Source organism: Mustela lutreola, chromosome 3 (assembly GCF_030435805.1).
Source record: "Mustela lutreola isolate mMusLut2 chromosome 3, mMusLut2.pri, whole genome shotgun sequence".
In the NCBI taxonomy this organism is placed as follows: domain Eukaryota; kingdom Metazoa; phylum Chordata; class Mammalia; order Carnivora; family Mustelidae; genus Mustela; species Mustela lutreola.
Window position 1 is genome coordinate 201,572,140 of NC_081292.1, and position 20,018 is coordinate 201,592,157.

The 20,018-nt window shown below is 36.1% G+C and overlaps 1 protein-coding gene across 3 annotated transcripts in view; it reads left to right on the top strand.

Annotated features, from left to right (window-relative positions):
• The first annotated feature begins 323 nt into the window (after window positions 1-323).
• Window positions 324-20,018, top strand: part of BOLL (boule homolog, RNA binding protein) — a 55,856-nt gene continuing 36,161 nt past the window's right edge. For 2 of the 3 annotated variants that reach the window (XM_059168497.1, XM_059168496.1), the window contains exons 1-7: window positions 324-480; window positions 4,276-4,419; window positions 7,171-7,262; window positions 9,102-9,156; window positions 10,681-10,756; window positions 14,687-14,814; window positions 17,419-17,490. In XM_059168497.1, the coding sequence (XP_059024480.1) occupies window positions 418-480; window positions 4,276-4,419; window positions 7,171-7,262; window positions 9,102-9,156; window positions 10,681-10,756; window positions 14,687-14,814; window positions 17,419-17,490 (630 nt within the window). In that variant the 5' untranslated portion in view covers window positions 324-417. The remainder of the gene's footprint in view (window positions 481-4,275; window positions 4,420-7,170; window positions 7,263-9,101; window positions 9,157-10,680; window positions 10,757-14,686; window positions 14,815-17,418; window positions 17,491-20,018) is intronic. The other variant, XM_059168498.1, reaches the window with a different exon arrangement.

The following is a 20,018-nucleotide window of genomic DNA, read 5'->3' on the forward strand; positions in this document are numbered from 1 at the left end:
GCTTTGCATAACCGTCCGCGTTCTCCTCCCCAGCCGTCCGAAGGCAGGCGACGGTGGCCCCTGGGCCGAGCCCTCGTCCGCACACCCCACGCCCACCCCGACTTGCCGCACGCTCTTCCCCTCAGACGGCCCAGCTCGGCGACGCCGGCCCCAGCCGAAACCGCCCGCCCGCGTCGCTCCCGGGCTTGCGGCGCCCGCCCGCCCCGCCGCCTGAGGCGACGTCGCTGCTCCTCCCCACCCCCCGGGTGGCGGGTTCAGGCCCCGGGTCTGAGCCTGCGCCGCTGCAGCTGCCAGTGCCGCCGTCGCCGCCAGGGGGAGTGTCTGTCGGGAGCCGTGGTGTTGCTTCCGTGGTGTGAAGGTGCTTTCAGACTTCGGGTTTCCGTTCCTCGCCCTCGCATTTGAAGCGCGTGGAGGAAGATGGAGACCGAGTCCGGGGCGGTGAGTACAGCAGGCCGGGCCTCCGGCCCCGGGATGGCGCGGGTAAGGAGCCACGCGGACTCGGGTCCTCAGGGGCTGAAGACGGAGGTCGAGGGCCCAGACGCCCACTATTTTGTCGGGAAGAAACGCGGACTGGATGCCCCGTCGACCACCGCGAAGAGCGGCCCGGCCTGCAGGCCCCGTCCGGTCGTGTCGTGGGGTCCGGAAGGCGGGACCGCCGGGCCTGGGCCGGGTGTAGGCCGGCGAGGGCACCTCGGAAAAGGCCGGGAGGCTTCGGGAGTCGGCGGGGGGCCGGGTCCCGTGCAGCAGGCGGCGCTGGGCCGGAGCAACAGCTTTCCCGCCCAAACTGGGCTGCGCGGCGTCTTCGACGCTCGCTGCGGCGGGACTCCCCGGCCGCCCACCGCGAGGGGTTGCCACGGCGGCGGACGCCGCGTCTCGGTGGAGACCGGAAGGCCTGAGAGACCTGGGGGGAGGGGAGGGGCACCGTGGCCCACGACGGACCCAGACACTCCAACACCCTGTGTGCGCTGGAGCCCCTCAGGGCCCCGTGGGGGGCGGGGGAAGGGGGCGGGGAGCCAGGGAAGGCCTGAGAGGCCTAAGCCTCCGAGGCAGGGGCGGCGCCAGGCGCGGCGGTGCCCCACCCCACCCCACCCGGCCGGCAGCCAATCAGCACGCGCCACGTGCGGCCGAGGAGTTGCCCGCGCTCGAGGCCGACACGCCGGGCCGGTGCCGTTGAGGGTTCCCGCCACTGCTGCTGGCGGGCTTGCGGGACAAAATTTCTCGCTGGCTGGCTTTCTTTTCCCTCCCGCACTTTGGTGGGGAGGGGGTGGACCCTCGTGTCAGTGCCCAAGTTCACGATGACCCGCGAGAACCTGAGGAAGTTGTCGCCACGGCCATATCCCCCAGCGCCTCGGCTTGCTGGCCTCGGAGGGGACGGAGCGCCGAGGCTGTGACCGCGACGGTTAGCCCGCCCTCTTCCTGTTGTCTTCGTTGGCAAAGTGGATGATAGATTCTGAGGTTAATTCACAAGGGAAGAAGTCAGTAAGGGCACATTTCTTTAGGGGGAAATTCTTAATTAGCGTTGGAAGTTTTGCTAAGCCAAGAACCCTTACTTCTAACCAAATAACAGCACCTACCTAAGTGCTTGCCATACACTTGCAAAATTATTGCCAGTGGAATCTGAGGCTTTCTCTGTTGTTCAACACCATGCATCGCTAGCCTTCTCGAAGGAATTCAGATGTTGCTTCTGCTTGAACCTTGTTGCCTAGAAAAAATTTTCTAGGCTATTTTTCTAGGCATGTTCTTAAACCTCAGCCTAATGATTGGGATATCATGAGCAGGAAGAAATGATTCATTCGTTTATTCTTTTGTTCCACAAATATTAATTGAACACCTCCTACGTACCGGCTTTACTTCAGACGCTGAGTGAGCAAAACAGGCAGAAATATGAACATTGCACTACCGTGGAAAGTGATAGACAATAAACACAAATTATATAGCATGTTGGAAAGTGATAAGTGGTAAGAAAAATGAGGCAGTTGGAACTCACAGTACAGCAGGAGTCTTAGAAACTGGAGAACGAAGTGAATAGGCTGGGAAAGTTGATGTTTTTTCTTTCTGGGTATCATTTAACTAGTTTCTCAAAGTAGGAAATAAAGCACTCTTTTCACTTCTGTTCATGTCATCTCTCTCAAGGAAAAATAATGGAATTAACTCTAAACAAATTGGAGAACAAACAAGTTCATATGTTGAACTCATTTTGTTTTGAAGAAGAAACTTTCATAAAGACTGATTTTTTTTAATTTTGCAAATACGTAATTTCTACTCTCTGTAAACAGAGACAAGATTATATCTACTAGAGATATGCTATTATCTCTAGCAATGCAAATACCTGGTAGAAAAATAAAACTAAGCATCCCCAGATCATCTATCCTTTGCACTACAGAGTCATTCCCTAGAGAGCATGCTGTTACGATTGGATTCCAGTTTCTTTCGATGGAAACTACAACACAGCAATTATTAAATGGGATAACTTTTGGGTGGTTTAATAGGTGTCTTTATGAACCCCCTTATACTGGGAATATGTGTTGTTTGTTCCTCCCTTAATACCAGTTGCAGAATAGAGCCCAATAAGGTCCAGCCTACAACCCCATAATCACTACTGGCCTAGTCATTTCTCAGTATATCTTGAAGAGATTAGGGGTTATGGTTTTATTGGCCAATGAAGTGAGAAAGGAGAGCAAATATGAAAAAGAACAACTCCATTACCTAAGTTAGAGATTAATTTTCTTGTATTTGTTTCTCAGAGAATTGATATTATGAACTGCAAGCTTTTTGAAGCTCTGAGACAGTATGTTAGACTGTCTCAGAAGTTGGTTAAGTGTTCCCAGAAGGAGAGTAATTAGCAAGTGCTTAATTGGTTTCTCTTCAAAATCCTATTCTCTTTTTTTTTTTCAGATATACATTGAGTCTACCATCTTGCCATTGTACAAAGGCTTACATGTTAATATATATTTATTAAAATCTAAATTAGGCCCCCCAACTTAGCATTGTGAACATACATGTACTGTGCTCAGTTCTTTTTTTTTTTTTAAAGATCTAATTTATTTATTTGATAGAGAGATCGCAAGTGCACAGAGAGCCGGGCAGAGAGAGAGGGAGAAGCAGGCTTCCCCCAGAGCAGAGAGCCCAGTTTTGCGGGGTTTGATCCCAGGAACCTGAGATCATGACCTGAGCCGAAGGCACTGAGCCACCTAGGCACCCCTGAGCTCAGCTCTTTAGTATACAGATTTATACCTATGAGTTATATGTATATACTTTTTTTTTACAAAATCAGTTTGATCTTCAAATTTAAAAATGTGACTTTAGAACTAAATATGGCGAACTTGAATGTCAGAGTTTATTGACTGACTCATCAGTGCCCTTTCGCCAAAGACTACCAGGAACATAGCTGTAGTTAAGTAATGTTGGGTCTATTGAACTGTTGACACAAAGAAGAGCATACATCATGGAGCCTCTAGGTAAGAGGATGTTAGAAAAGAATTTACTATGGGGTTTAGGCATGTGTTAAGCTGTTTTTAGAGAATATTTAAGGAAGAAGGGCTTTACTCTGAAGTACATGTTGTCAGAAAGTGGGAGTAATTCTATGATTGGGTATGTTAATTTTTATTTAGAAGGTTAAGAAAAATAGATGGAGGCCAAATCTGTGATTGACAAAGAAGGAGCAGTTACACATATCAGCCAGGATAGAAGGATGTTTGGTCATTTTTTGTGGTTTGGACAATGCTTTTGTTTTTGTCAGGGTTCAGATATGATTAAGGAATGGTGTATTTTTTTTATAAACATATATTTTTAGGACTGGTGTATTTTTTATGGTGATTCATCACAATCACAGAATAACTTTGCCTAATGTCTGTTAAGAAGAGAACACCACAACCTTACTGTAAGTTCCAGGCCAACTCCTACCACCACCAGAACCAAGCCAGTCCCCAGATGTCTTGGGCTGCTTTTCTCTTTCTCAAACTTCCTTTTGAATTTAATATTCCTCAAAATTTATAATACTTAAATAGTATACTTAATAACAACATGAGTATATTTAAATAATATATTTTAATATTTAAGATTTTCTCTGTAGTGGAACAAATTCTGTATTTCCCATGTTTTTGTTGCTCCAAAAAGTATTAGTTCTAACTCTAATCTTTATAATATTAGCATAAAATTAAAGTCCAAAATATTACATTTTGCTTAAATGACTCATCTTTTTGATGGATATATGTTTTCAGTCTGCATCAAAACTTATACCCAATGCTAAAAGTTTAAAAGAATTTTATTTTACAGCAAACATCAAATCAGACGCAAACAGATTCATTATCTCCATCCCCTAATCCTGTGTCACCTGTGCCTTTGAATAACCCAACAAGTGCCCCAAGATATGGAACAGTGATCCCTAATCGCATCTTTGTAGGAGGAATTGACTTTAAGGTACCTATTTATGCATGCAATGTAGTGTATTTTTTGTATTAGAAGTTACTTTATTTCTCAGAAATACTTGGTACAACTGCAAAAATAATCTTATTTACTAATTGCATAATGATTACTAGGTTTCACTTTGTCTTATTATAAAGAATCTTTTCAGTAACAATGTAGGTTGAATGGAACATATATAATTGTCCAATTTCACATACAAGGAAATTGAGGCTCATTGATATATCTGTAGGCTCCCAGCTTCTTAGTGACAGAGTGAAGACTAGAATCACAGTATTCCGACTCATAGTTTCATATTCTTTATTTCACCATACCATACTAATTATATTTTATTACATAGTACTCCAATAGACCAAATAATGCATGACTATAATTTTAAAAAAGATTCAATACTTTTTTTAAAAAACCACAAAATTTAGTCTTATGAAATCCTGTTTCTTTATCCCAATTTTATTCTCAATTTCCTGCTAAGTAATCTGAACTTACATCTTTTACAAATTGCTTTCTGCCACCTAATTCAGAATTTGGTCACCAATAAAAGACCTGTGACCTTGTCAGAATAAAGCATCTTAACATTAATATATTTTAATTAGGTAATGAGCCATTTCACTGTTTCAGAGAGGCTTAGTTTGTTGTTGTTGTTGTTGTTGTTGTTGTTAGTTGTTTTTCAGCACTATTTGGGAGTAGTAGTAAACACCTATGGGAAAGGCCTGCATGGCTATTTTAAGTAGAATATCCTTCTTTCCAAGCGGATATATAGAAGCATTTCCAAGCTTCCACTTTATATGCTAGAAATTACAGACAGTTGTTTTTCCTAATTTAAGAAAATCCTTGTGCCATTAGGGTATGAAATTTTATTACTATTTCCCTGTAATCAACCTTTTACAATTTGGATGAAATTATTTTTTTTCTGCTCCAGAGAAATATTACACTTACTGTATTTGTCAGAATAAGATTATTAAGCAAGTATGTGATTGGTTCACTAAAAATAAAGAAAAATTATTTCTAATGAAATGTTTATTTTTTAAAATATTTTTTGTTTCTGTGGAAAATAGTAATGGCTGACCATAAATACACAAGTTGACTCTTCATGTTCAAAATTAATTTATGTTACAAACAGTATATTTTTAAAATAAATCCTCAATAAATGGAAGCATTTGTATGACTAGATTATTCTAGGTTACTGAATTCTGTCAACTACATTATGAACTTTGGAGGCCATTGTTACAGTGCAGTTATAATTTACAGGTAATTGCTAGGGTCCCCTCCCTGGTTCTTTTTTTTTTTTTTTAAAGATTTTATTTATTTATTTGACAGAAATCACAAGTAGATGGAGAGGCAGGCAGAGAGAGAGAGAGGGAAGCAGGCTCTCGCTGAGCAGAGAGCCCGATGCGGGACTCGATCCCAGGACTCTGAGATCATGACCTGAGCCGAAGGCAGCGGCTTAACCCACTGAGCCACCCAGGTGCCCCCTCCCTGGTTCTTATCCCTTTTCCAAAACCAGACAATTGCCAACAAGGAAATAGTTTACTTTAGTAGGAAGCTGTGTCAAACTTTTTAAAATAATTCTTTTTAGAAGCTTATAGCCCCTCTTTCTTCATACTTAATCATCTTAACTTCCTGTCTCCTTATTTTTCAATTAAGAAGTAGAGTCGCAAAATTGAACTTGTGTCTCTTCTATCAGAGAATAGTTTGAATTAATTTGCATTCAAATCTCTAATAAAAATTCTTATTCTGGCATTGACTCCATTTTCAGTTTATTGAAATAAGAGATATTTATTATTCTTAGATTAACTCAGTATTTGTTATTATCCAGTTTAGCAGCTTTAGGATATCAGCTAAGCTGCTAATGGATGTAAGTAGTGAGGTAGCAGAGGAACTCAAGAGGCATAGCCCTTCTATTGGGCATGTCTTTTTCTGTGTATCTAAAGAAAATTTTTTTCCAGAGATATTTAAAGTTCCCCATGGCATAGTTATACCTGAGCCAGAAAATGAAACTAAGTGAATTTAGTGTGACTACTCTAGGTAAAGGTGATATGAGTCTATTAAGAGACTATTTCAATTAAAACCATCTTTGTAACTATCTTGTCTATAACTATAGTCTAATAATGACTCAGATTTTTATTTTGAATGACTCAGATTTTATTTTATTTTATTTTGAATCATAATGTCATTATTTAGTCAAAATGTATATTGAGTACAGATAAATTATCTAAACTTTAAATCTTGTAGTCACTTCACTGGTATCACAAACTGAGTTCAAGTACTTTTGGAAATACTCCTTTCCTAAGACCTCATTCTTTATGGAGACAGCTGATTAAAATAGAGGGACTGGTACATACCAAAATCCTTGTTCCACTGCCATAATCATGAGCCTCTCTGGGCCAAAAGAACCAATAGTACTATGCCATTGCTATAGGTTACAGCATGCCTAATTTAAATTATTTTTTAAACTGACCAAAAAGAATTCATCTAAATATTAGTGTACTTTCTTTGTAGTTATAAAGTAATTCAGCTTAAAATTTTTTTATTGCTTGAATAGTTTAACAACATGATTACTGCATAAAGCAATGTATTTACATTGATTCTAATAACTTAGTGGTTTGTGTACTGTTTTAATGCTAAGAGACATTCCTATATTCATATTACTATTTGCTTATAATCTTTTCTGTCTCCAAAACAAGTATAAGACTTGTTTCATTTTTTAGCAATTAAAAAATTTTTTGTGTGTTTCTTTTATGCCATTAGACAAATGAAAATGATTTAAGAAAATTTTTTTCCCAGTATGGGTCTGTAAAAGAAGTGAAGATTGTAAATGACAGAGCTGGAGTGTCCAAAGGGTTAGTATCACTATAGAAAGTACATAGAATTAACAATTGTGTTTTTATTGGGTTACTAGGTTTTATATACTCACTTACTTTGATTCCAATTTTTAAAAAGAGAATCTCATACCCTCTTCTTTTCTTCCTATCTTTAATCTTCCATTTGGTGTGGGTGTGTGTATTTTGGAGGGAGGGGGTAACATAGTAACATTCCTTAATTTGTTGGGATGTTATTCTTGCATGGACTGAGGGGTCATTCAATGTTAGGTAGCAAGCTTTTAATTTTGAGTAATGTACAGCAGCTAAGGAACCAGAAGTTAAAGAAATCAGATACTTTTAGAATTGTATGCTTGCTTTAGACTAGAGAAAGCTTTATTTGAAAAAAGCTGACACAAAGGAATATCTGTAGGTTTTGCCTCAGATACCTAGAGAACTAACCTGAGAAATACAATTTTAATGAGAATGATTTTTAATTGCCAAATCAAAGAGAATGAAAACTGGGAAGAAATCAGTAGGATTTGTCTAAAAATCACTAATAACCTTAGAGCAGTTTCAGTGGCTTGGTATAATAAGCAAAAGCCAAATTTCAGAGAAGAAAGAGATAGTTTACATAGTGTACTCAAGAAGTTTGACAACAAAGTTAAAGAAAATGGGTAAGACAGTGGAGATCAGTGAAGGACTGTGTTTTCTTGAAGGAGAGGCAGAACATACATGAATAGAAGAGAAAGGACCAGTGAGGTGGAAAGAAAATTATACTAGTGGAAAACCTCATTCAAGTATGTCAGATAAGCACTTTGGAAGAGATGGGATTCTGCAGAGAGGTTATTTTTAAGCAATTGAGATACTTCCTCAGACTGACAAACAGTATTAGGATGAAGTGAGATTGTACCTCTTGTATATGGTTAATAGAATTCTCAATATTTTGGTAATATCCTTTTTTTAACCATTGAAAAACACATAGAGATGTATACTGTATTTTATGCCTTTTCCACTGGGTGGTGTATGTGTTCTACAAAAAAATTAGCATAAAACTATTAGCCCTTGTTTAATGTTTGGGCACATAGAAAAAGAAATTCCTTTGTTTAAAAAAATAAACTTTTTATACAACAGAGTAATTATGAATCAAAATAGTAGTCAAAATATTTAACACTACTCTAGTTTCCTTAAGTCATCTACATTGAAATTGTGCTGGGGGGATATACCTTTTATTTCTTTCATATCTTTTTGTCTTCTTTGGCTTTTTGGATGTTGCATACATAATGTATTTGTATCTTGAACATTATACGAATTGTATTCTGAAAGTAACAATTATATATAAAAAGCAGATATAAAATCTAGGATGTACACATTTTTAATTGATTTATATTTGAAAAACACTAATAATTGCATTATCAGTTTATATGTACTAATAATAAATAATGTATCTATATACTCATTTTCACATATAAAAAAATTTTGTGTTGAAATTTTTATTTTTTTGAAGTTTTTTTTCCTACTCTGATTCCTATTTAAGCTAAACTTCTATTATTTTAAAAGGGATTATTGCTCTGTACTAAAATTTATTATATCCTAATTTGTAAGCTAGAACATGAATCCTTCATGCTTTCCTGATTTGTATACAGCTCAGATCTGAAACTGTTTTAAGATCCTGGGTTTGTTTGGGTTTTTTTCCCTCTTAGTGCCCTGACTCTAGGAAGAGGTCACAGTGTTATGCTCTGAAGGATTCTCTTAAATTTTGCATGGTGGTGCACCATAGAAAACCGTTCATTCCTACAGTGGCCCATTCTTAAAAAGAAATTTAATTTTAATATAACTCTAATATAATGTTCTAAGAAAATAATTTATATATTTATTTAGGTATGGTTTCGTCACTTTTGAGACACAAGAAGATGCACAAAAAATTTTACAAGAGGTGAGATTTTTTTGATGTATTTAACTTTGTTTTTTGGAACTTCTTTGAAACTAATCCTTTAGGATACTTTTTTATTATTAGCTTTTCAATACAATGATTAATTGCTAGAAAAATATTTTTATAAAATATAAAAATGCAAATATTATTTGCATCTCAAGATTGACATTGGTCTCAAAAAAAATTGAATAAAAAAAGATTAAACAGAGGCTCCTGACTGACTCAGTTGGTAGAGTGTGCAGCTGTTGATCTTGGGGTTGTAGGTTTGAGCCCCACATTGGGTGTAGAGATTACTTAAAAATTAAATCTTTTTTTTTTTAAGATTAAACAGAAATTTTATCTACAGAAAAACATTCCAAATCATTGCATGAGTATGTTTGCAAAGTTATAATATAATTTTTTACTTTATTTGCTTACTAAGAACTTGGGAATATATGTTTTCTGTAGTGTTACTAGCACTTTGAATTACTAACAGCACAACAAACATGGATACCTAGAGTGAAATTATCTGAGATTATTTCCCTCCTTTCTGAAAAACTTACATAAGCTAAGAAAAAATCTATAGCCTGCAGTTCAGTGTAATAACTTTAAATCTGACAAATGTTACATTTTATTTTTTAGGAAAAAATAGAGTTCGAATTATACTTTATTAAATCACATGCAGCTGATCATTATTTTTAATAGTTATGTTTTATAAAGTCACCATGAACATTCAGTTAGCAAATACTGACTGTTCTTCCTAGAAGAAATACAAAGTTCCCACTAGTTTCTGTTTACATTAACCAACCAACCAGTGAATACATAACTTTGTTTTGTGTGTGTTTCTGTTTAAAGACATCATGTTAAATATATATTGTTGATTGACTAACATTGAACTCCTGGCCAACAGCACTGTAACTCGTGTCTGAATTAAGCCTATCTAAAACATTTTCTCAACAAGGCAAATGACAGTCTTCTTGTGCTTAGGAACTTAGCCAGCACTTTAACACTACACTTGAGGGCCATTTTAAATAGCAAAATTTAAAAAAAACTAAAAAAAAAAAAGATAGCAAAATCACCAACATAAAATACAAAAATACAAAAAAAATTGGCACTAAACAACATGAAACGACTCTTTTTTAAGAGCTGAGACAGAGTGTTGCCTTATTTGACCTCAGCCTGGGACTGTGTATGTCAGGCAATTCAAAATTTTCACCTCACTGCTCATGTCCACTAGTAACTGCTTAAATTGCCACAAGTTTGCTTTGGGGGTTACAAATAACTTTAATGAATAGGTGAATTCCCAAATATGGGATCTATGAATAGAGGACTGACTGTATTCCAATTAAAGAACTGGGGTCAGACCATCGGAACCAAAATTCAAACCCAGATCTTTAACTATCCAAAGACTTTGTTCTTTCCAGTATTCTGGCTGCTTTCAAAAAATGTTATAGTCTGAATTTTAAAAATTGTTTCTCACTAATTTTTCATTAATGGTTTTGTAAAATAGTAGTACCAAGATAATAAAATAATTTTTTCTTATTTTAGGCTGAAAAACTTAATTATAAGGATAAGAAACTGAACATTGGTCCAGCAATAAGAAAACAACAAGTAGGAATCCCTCGTATGTATTGAGAACTAATGTATTTTTCAGTGTTTTTGCATGGGTTCTTTTTTGAAATATTACTTTTTTTGAAGAACTTAATTAAAATATCATGTTTCTTTCATTTAATAAAGTTATTTTAGCAAAGTTGGTGATCAAATGAATATTTCTTACCAAAATTAATATATGTTAGATTTTGGAGGTGCAGGGAAAATTTTACACAAACAATGGTGTTTACATATATTGCATATAGTGACATCTTTAAAGGAAAACGCTTCTACATAAAAATACAATTTAAAATTGCAAAGGTAATTAGAATTATTTTGGTAAAATAATTATTCTAATTATTAATTAGAAACTTTTCTAATTAGAAAAGTAATTTAAAATTGGAAATTGAAGAGGGGTGCCTGGGTGGCTCAGTGATTTAAGCCTCTGCCTTCAGCTCAGGTCATGATCTCGGGGTCCTAGGATCTTGCCCTGCAGCAGGCTCTCTGCTCAGCAGGGAGCCTGCTTCCCACCTTCTCTCCCCCTGCCTCTGCCTACTTGTGATCTGTCTCTTTCTGTCAAATAAATAAATAAATAAAATTAGAAATTGAAGATACTGAAAGTAAGAATATAGAACCAATATCAGAAACTCTAGTTGCAATGGTAGGTACTGTAGCCCAACCAGATATGTTATAATTATGAAGGAGCAATTCCTAAAGCTTTAAGAATTGGCACGGTTGTGCCTTCCTTAAATTTCTCTAATGCTGTCCACTCTACTCTTCTTGTTTTCTCACTCTTCCTCTATTATATTAGGCATCTTTACAGTTAGATTTTACCCAAAGATTTACTGAACTCTATAATCGTCTTTAGCTGGAAGGAGATACCTAAAATCAGTAACTGAATTTTCTTATTCTTCCTTAACTGTGCTCTACTATCTATTGGGATGTTTAAAACATTAGGTTGTTATTGTATACCTGTTAACAAATTAATAGCTGTGCTCCTTTGTACTGTTCTACTTTTGACTGAGAAATTAACAGTTATGGGGTACCTGGATGGCTCAGTTGGTCAAGTGATTGCGTTTGGCTCAGGTTATGATCTCAGGGTCCTGGGATCAAATCCTGCATTGGGAATCCCTGCTCAGCAGGGAGCCTGCTTCTCCCTCTTCCACTCCCCCTGCTTGTGCCGGCTCTCTCTCTCTCTCCCTCTGTGTCTCTCTGTCAAATAAATAAATAAAATCTTTTAAAAAAATAGTTATCAAGTTTAATTTTGACTTAGTTATGTTAATTTAGAAGATAACTGAAGAGTGCCCTAAATAGATTAATACTTCTTATTAGTTCCAAGATGTAAGCTGTAACATATAGTAATAGTTCTATATTACCAGCAGTAGGTATAAGTAGTAATGTTCATATTATGACCCGTAAATTGCTTTAAAGAAAAAAAAACATAAATTACCATTCTGAATGCTTTCAAATAGTAAATTTGAGAAGTATAGGGTTAATAACGTAACCAAATAGTTGTATTAGCCTTCAAATCCAGGCCAAGTTGACTCCAAAGCTCTTTATACTTTTCTGCAAATAAATTATAAGTATAAAAGTAGACTTATAAGATATGGGGGATTTTTATCTCAGTTTTTTTTCAAATCTATAGCTTGTTTCATCTCTATTATCAATATTCTAGTCCTAGCTACCCACCTCATTTGCCTTGATTACTGGATGAGCCTCCTAACAGGTCTTTCATTTTTTTTTTTTTAAGATTTTATTTATTTATTTGACAGAGAGAGATCACAAGTAGGCAGAGAGGCAGGCAGAGAGAGAGGAGGAAGCAGGCTCCCTGCTGAGCAAAGAGCCCGATGCGGGACTCGATCCCAGGACCCTGAGATCATGACCTGAGCTGAAGGCAGCGGCTTAACCCACTGAGCCACCCAGGCACCCCTAACAGGTCTTTCTGAATCCACTTTTTGTACCTTCTGACCCATCATATACAAGGCAGCCAGAGTGATCTTTCAGAAGTGTATATTTCATATTATTCTTAGCTTATTTTGAGCTCTTCTTTCCTTTTTTTCCTATACGTTAGCCATCTAGCTTTCTTTCAGTTCCAGAACATACCATACTCCTGATATACATTATTTTCTTTGCTTAGAACACCCTTTGCCATCCCATTCCCATCCCAATCTTTTTTTTTTTTTTCTTTAAGATTAGGTGTGGAGCCCAATGTGGGGTTGAACTTATGATCCTGGGATCAAGACCTGAGCTGAGATCAACAGTCAGACACTTACCCAACTCAGCCTCCTCGGTGCATCCCAATCATTCTTTAAAGCTCAGCCCAAACATCATTTCTTCACAAATTAAATATAATTAGAAAGTTCATACTACCCCGTGAAATACCCTATACTACCTCTTAATGTATTTATCAAAATTGTATTTAATTAATTAATTATGTAATAAACTAATAACTATTTTCTCTACCTGAAGGTAACTTTCATATGACAGGTCCAGGTTTTTTTTTTTCCTTTTGGCTGTATCAGCAATGCCTTGTAATAGTACTTTCTCAATTTTATTTATTTATGTAACAGATAAACCTGCGGTTCCTTGAGTATCTTGAAGGGAAATCCATGAACCTCCTGAATTTGTGCAAAAAAAATTTTAATGTGTATATCCCTGAGAAAAGGATGCATGATTTTCATCAGATTCTCAAAAGGATGAGATTAAGAATCACTAAAATAAGTAGTAACAATACAGATGAAATATAGTGAAAATATAAAAGCTCAGAAGTGGTAGTGTTGCTTAAAGTGGTAGGCCAGTGCTCCTCACGGTGTGGTTTGCCGCCAGTAACAGTTCAATTGGAATCTCTCAAAATGCCCTATCCCAGACTTATTGAATCTAAATCTCTGCTAATGTGGCCCTGGAATTTGTATCCTAATAAACTATCTAGGTGATTCTAATGTACGTTAAAATTTGAGAATTACTGGTATAATGGAAGGAGGATTGCCTTTTCCAGTAATTTACATAAATTTGCTGGTCAAGTACTTAATTGACTTGGCTTAAGTACTTAAGTACTTAATCTGACTTGGCTTATATAAATTTTTCAAGTGTTCTCTTGACAAAAAAATATTTCTTTTATTTTGGGGGAGGGAGGGTTTATATATAACTTGATCTGATAAAAGAGATGGGGACCCAGAACTACACATGAAGATTTGTGTTCATGTTTGCAATAAGCAGCAGTTGTAGCAAAGGGAGGCTGGAAAGAGTCATGGTCTCAATGAATGCTTGTGGTAATAGAACCAAAGAATTTGTAGGATGGAACCAAAATATCTTCAGGAGAGTATGGAATCTTTTCCAACTTCACTGCCTTCATCATCTTTGGCCTTTTACAAATAAAGGTCTTAACTAAGGTCTTAGGTCTTTTTTTTTTTTTTTATTAGGGGCGCCTGGGTGGCTCAGTGGGTTGGGCCTCTACCTTCGGCTCAGGTCATGATCCCAGGGGCCTGGGATCGAGTCCTGCATGGGGCTCTCTGCTCAGCAAGGAGCCTGCTTCTCCTCATCTCTCTCTCTGTCTGTCTCTCTGCCTATTTGTGATCTCTCTCTCTGTCAAATAAATAAATAAAATCTTTAAAAAAAAAAAAAAAGGTCTTAGGTCTTAAGACCTTAGGTCTTAAGGTCTTAGGTCTTATGACCTTGCTGATAATAATTTAAATTTTTAAGCTTTGTGTTGGATCACATTGTTATTAAAATCTAAATTGGTGAGTTTTTAGTATTCTTTATTGAATTTATTTCTTTTTCCTCACTTTAAGCTAATAAAAGTTCTAAGATAGTGAGTTTGAAAATATATACTTCAAAAATACTTCAACATTTGGAATTTTTAATTTGCAACATTCAATTTTTACTGTAATTGTATCAAGTGTTCAGAAATTACCTTTTTAAAAGTTAAACTGAACATTTTAATTATTATTATTTAATCTTTATTTAGGTTCCAGTATAATGCCAGCAGCTGGAACAATGTATCTAACAACTTCAACTGGATATCCTTACACATATCATAATGGTGTTGCTTATTTTCATACTCCAGAGGTAGCTTCTGTCCCACCACCTTGGCCTGTAAGTAATTTTCATCTTAAAAGGGTTTCCATCTATTCTATCAATTTTTTAAAACATTTATTTCTGAAATATTTCAACCATAGACAAGTATGAATAATAATTAACAGCCATGTAGCTACCACTTATTTAATAAATGTTAATATTTTGCCATATTTATGTAAGTTCTTTTAATAAGGAGAAATGAAATAAGAGAAATTCAGGTATAGTCTCCTTGCCCCCATCTTATTACCCTCCTTTTCTCTTCAGACATATTTGGAATATATAACCATAATATCTTTCCTATCATTTTAGGTTTTTATTACAAATGTAGGTATCCTTAAACAATAGGGTGTTTTTCACATGTAGATCTTAAATCTGGAGTTCATGTTTACTAGTCCATCCTCTTTCATTATTTTGAAAGGAATCCTCTATGAAATACCACATTTTGAGGGTTGTTCCTCTGGGCTCTCTATTCTGTTCTGCTGGTGTGTTTGCCCTGTCCAATTCCATGTTAAATCCTATTGCTTTAGAATGAGTGCTAAAATCTGGGCAGTCCTGTCACTTTTTTCTTTAGGAGTCTCTCATCTATCCTTAAGTCTTTACTTTTATAAATATAAATTTTATAATCCAGCTTGTTCAATTCTGTGAAAAGCATTTGTTGGATTTTTATTAGAATTGCATTGAATGTGTAGATTAATTTGGGTATAATACTGAATTTTACCATCCACAAACATTTATTTAGGTCTTTTATTTCCATCTGTCTATAAAATTTTCTTTCTCCGTAAAACGGTTTAGTATATCTTTTGTTGGATTTATTCTTAGGTTCTCTGTGGGTTTTGTTGCTTTTACGATGGTATATTTTTAAATCATACTTCCTAATAGGTTGTGACCTGTTTGCAATAATACTTTTTTTAAATGTTAACATTTGATCAGAAACCCTCCACAACTTCCATGGAGATAATCAGTTATGATTCAGTATACTTACGTTTCTTTCTGTTCTTTTCTCATTTTTTCTCCATTGAGTTATTGTACCAACATTTTCTCTGCCATAGTATTTATATGATAACATGACCTTGTTCTTGAAAAAGGAAACAAGTTCAATGATTCATGATTAAGCTTTATATATACTTATATAAGCTTTATATATATAGTGTATATATTTATGTACACACTGTAGGTTTTGGTAGATAATCTTAGCCAAAACCAAGGTTTCTCAGCCTCAGCAATATTATATTTTGGGCCAAATGATTCTGTGTTCTTGAATGCTAATCCTGTGCATGGTAGGATGTTTAAGCAGTGTCCTAGTCTCCCCACATCTATAAAAACCAAAAGTATTGCCATATGTTTCCTTGGGGGACAAAGTCACACCTGATTGAGAATTACTACCCCAAATCCATTAGGAAATTATTTCATATTCTGTTTGTTAAAAATTAAAAAGTATTGAATTTATCATAAAAAAAATATTGAATTTTAATAAATTTTTCCCATATCTGCTGAGATTTTTTTCTCCTTTAATCTACTAATAGAAGGGGCGCCTGGGTGGCTCAGTGGGTTAAGCCTCTACCTTCGGCTCAGGTCATGATCCCAGGGGCCTGGGATCGAGTCCCGCATGGGGCTCTCTGCTCAGCAGGGAGCCTGCTTCTCCTCATCTCTCTCTCTGTCTGTCTCTCTGCCTATTTGTGATCTCTCTCTCTATCAAATAAATAAATAAAATCTTTAAAAAAAAATCTACTAATAGAAAATAAGTATCATAGTAAATTACATTATTCTTTTCTAATGTTAATCTGTGATATAATTTTATTAGCATATTATAGTCTGAAAATTGTGTAAAACTATGATATTTTTCTTCATTTTATGGAGGGGAAGGAGTGAACATTAAAATAAAACTGTAAAATTAGATCCCATGTTAGAAATTGAATCTTAATTGCTATCATTAAAGCTAACTTTACCTATCTTATAATACAGTTTGCCTGCTTTATTAATGGTCTGGTTTTAAATACTCTATTTCGGTGTTTACTCTAGTACTTTGAATAATGAAGTGTTACGTGTATTTTCTTCAAACAGGGAGAAATCACTTGAAGTTTATTGATCAATTCATTTAAATATCAAATTAATAAAATAGGATTTGATCAATGCTTTAATAAATAATGTATTTGACTTACATATATAACAAAGGAGCAGGATTTAATTATTTGTAAGCAGTGGAAAATCAGTGGCAAAATCAAATATGATTAATCATTCAGTTATGTGTTGTGTAAGCATTATCTACTGCTGGTCTCTTGATAGAAATAGGCACTGTCACCTTAAGTCCAGCTGCCATTTTCTTTTAAATATTCTCTTAGAACTATATTTTCATAATCTTTGGGGTGAAAGCAATTTTTCTGGTGGTTGTCTTTTAATATTACCATGAAAATGAAACCAAAGTGGGAATACTGTGATGATTTTAATAGACTTAAGTTGCATTAGTAATAATAATATGAAAAAGAGGTAGAAAAATGACATTTCCAATTATAGATCATAAGTTGATTGGGTTTAGGTAACAATTTGGGATAAATTTTATAATAAACTATTTTAAAGAATTTTGCCTAGGCCTAAAATAATCTCTCATTTTTTTCCCTCTTATAGTCACGTTCTATATCTAGTTCCCCTGTGATGGTAGCTCAGCCAGTTTATCAGCAACCTGCATATCACTACCAGGTAAACATGAAATTAAAAAGAAAATTCTCTTTAATACTCAGTCCTTTTTCAGTAAATTTCATTGTATTCTTTCTCATGTAGATATTCTTGTAATTAAAAAAAGATAGTTAAGCCTTGATAACAATGCTGGGCTTGGTTTTTTTCTTCTCTTATGGGGAACTAAACAATATTATACAAGAAGATGGCAGGTTTTCTTCATTTAACTAAATGTAATGAGGCCGGTTTTGCTCCCTTGGCTAACATTTAATTGTTTTTAAAAACAATTCCCAAAGCAACATATAGATAACACATACCAAATCACAGGCTGATTTTTTAATGTCATTGTTAACATTATGTCACTTTTTTGCTATTGTATTTAACATAATCCATATTAAAATAAGTAATATATTATGGTTCACATTATGGCAGCCTCTTTTAGTTAACCACACTCTTCATTAATTCTTGTGGGAGACTGGGGATAAAGAAGCCATAATGCCAGACCATTTTGGTGTTTTGTAAACAAAGAATACCTGTTGACATACTGTCTATGACTGCTTTTGTACTATAGTGGGAGGGTTCAGTAGTTGCAACAGAGATATTATGGTCTGCAAAGCTTAAAATATTTACCCTCTGGCCCTTTAAAGAAAAAGTTTGCCAATCTCTCATCTATTACACTCAAAAATAAAATCACATTCTTTCCTACCTCTGGGATTGTGGAAGAGAAATTTTTCTTTTTTTTTTTTCTTTTGAACTTTTAAAATAGACCCAGATTAAATGTTAAGTTTACTGGAATTCTTTTTAATATTAAACTGGGTTTTGGGAGGACAGTGGTGTTTAAATTTTATTTTATTTTATTTTTTTAAGATTTTATTTATTTATTTGACCGACAGATCACAAGTAGGCAGAGAGGCAGGCAGAGAGAGAAACAGGAGAAAGCAGGCTCCCTGCTGAGCAGAGAGCCCGGATGGATGCGCTGCGCGGCTCAATCCCAGGACTCTGGGATCATGACCTGAGCCGAAGGCAGAGGCTTTAACCCACTGAGCCACCCAAGCTCCCCTTAAATTTTAAATAGTATTTAAGATTTAAACTTACTATTATATATTAATGTATATCATATATTATTATATTACATTATTTATTTGTAATAAATTTGTAAATTCTATTACTATGCTAAATATAAAACTAAAGTGTTTCACTTACTAAAGATGAAAATAACTTTATGATATATATTTAAAATATATATATTTAAAATATGTATACTAAAGTAACTTAATGACATATATTTAAAATACATGACTTTCCCTAAGTTACCTCCATATTTCAGCAGAGGCCCCAAAAACAGAACATTAGGTACCAGATCTTTCAATATGACAAGCCAAATATTGTGAAATTAGTTGGGGGATCCTTAGCTAATTGCCCACCTTGAGTACACATGAGGGGAGGATAAGATTGCAAGAAGTTGTTAGAATGCTGTAGCATGTCCCCTTCTTCACAACTAAGTAAAGAAGACATCGGAGAATGACTGAGAAAACTTAATGTTTGTCCCCTGAAATTTGTGAGATGGTACTTGGATCTGACCTCTCCTAAAAAAAAGTCCAAAAAGAAAGACTCTGGATTTTTGTGGAAGCTGGCGGCAGGGGGAGTAAATTAATTAATTAAAAAGTCCAAAGAGGAAGCTGGGCTAGTCTCCGGAGGCAGAGCCTGGAGAGAAGACTGCAGTGAGAATGTACTGAACTTCTACTCACAACAAGCAAAGGTTTATGTGTCCCAAGAGCAAGACGTGAATCTCACAGAAGAGACCCTTTTCAAAAAAACTTTAAGGAGATCCCATTAAAGAAAGAACCTGTGTGAAGTAGACTTCTAGAATCAAGGGCTAGAACTGCAGTTAGAAGTTCTCAGCAGTGTGGGGCACCTGGGTGGCTCAGTCAGTTAAGTGTCCACCTTCCACTCAGGTCAGGGTGCTGGGATCTAACCTTGTGTCGGACTCCCTGCTCAGCAGGAAGTCTGCTTCTCCCTCTCCTGCTGCTGCTCCCCCTCTCATGCTCTCACTTGTTCTGTGTGTGTGTCTCTCTCTCTCAATAAATAAAAGTCTTAAAAAAAAAAAAAAAAGTTCTCAGCAGAGAGATCACCAAAGAATCCAGTAAACTACCTATCTAGATAGTTAGCATTTGGAATCTGCCACACCCCCAAAAAATGATTTGTCCTCATTTTAATCCTAGGGCAAAGAAAAACAGGTCAACACAGTGCTTTTAAAGTGTCGGGATGAGAAAGAATAGAGCTGCTTTCTGCTTGCTCCCCATGAGTCCAGGTCCTCCTTTTTTAACTGATTACATACAACTATAGCTCATTTAACATACCAAATACATTCTTAAAAGTTTGTAAAACAGCTTAATTTTATACTCTGACTCTGGTGTTCTCCTTGACACAAATGATAAAATTGGAAGTATGTTACCTCAATATTACTCAGGAATATTACCAAAATCTTTTTTGGTACCAATTTATAACTATTTTATAATACAAAAAATCATTTCACCTCCCGTATTTATCTT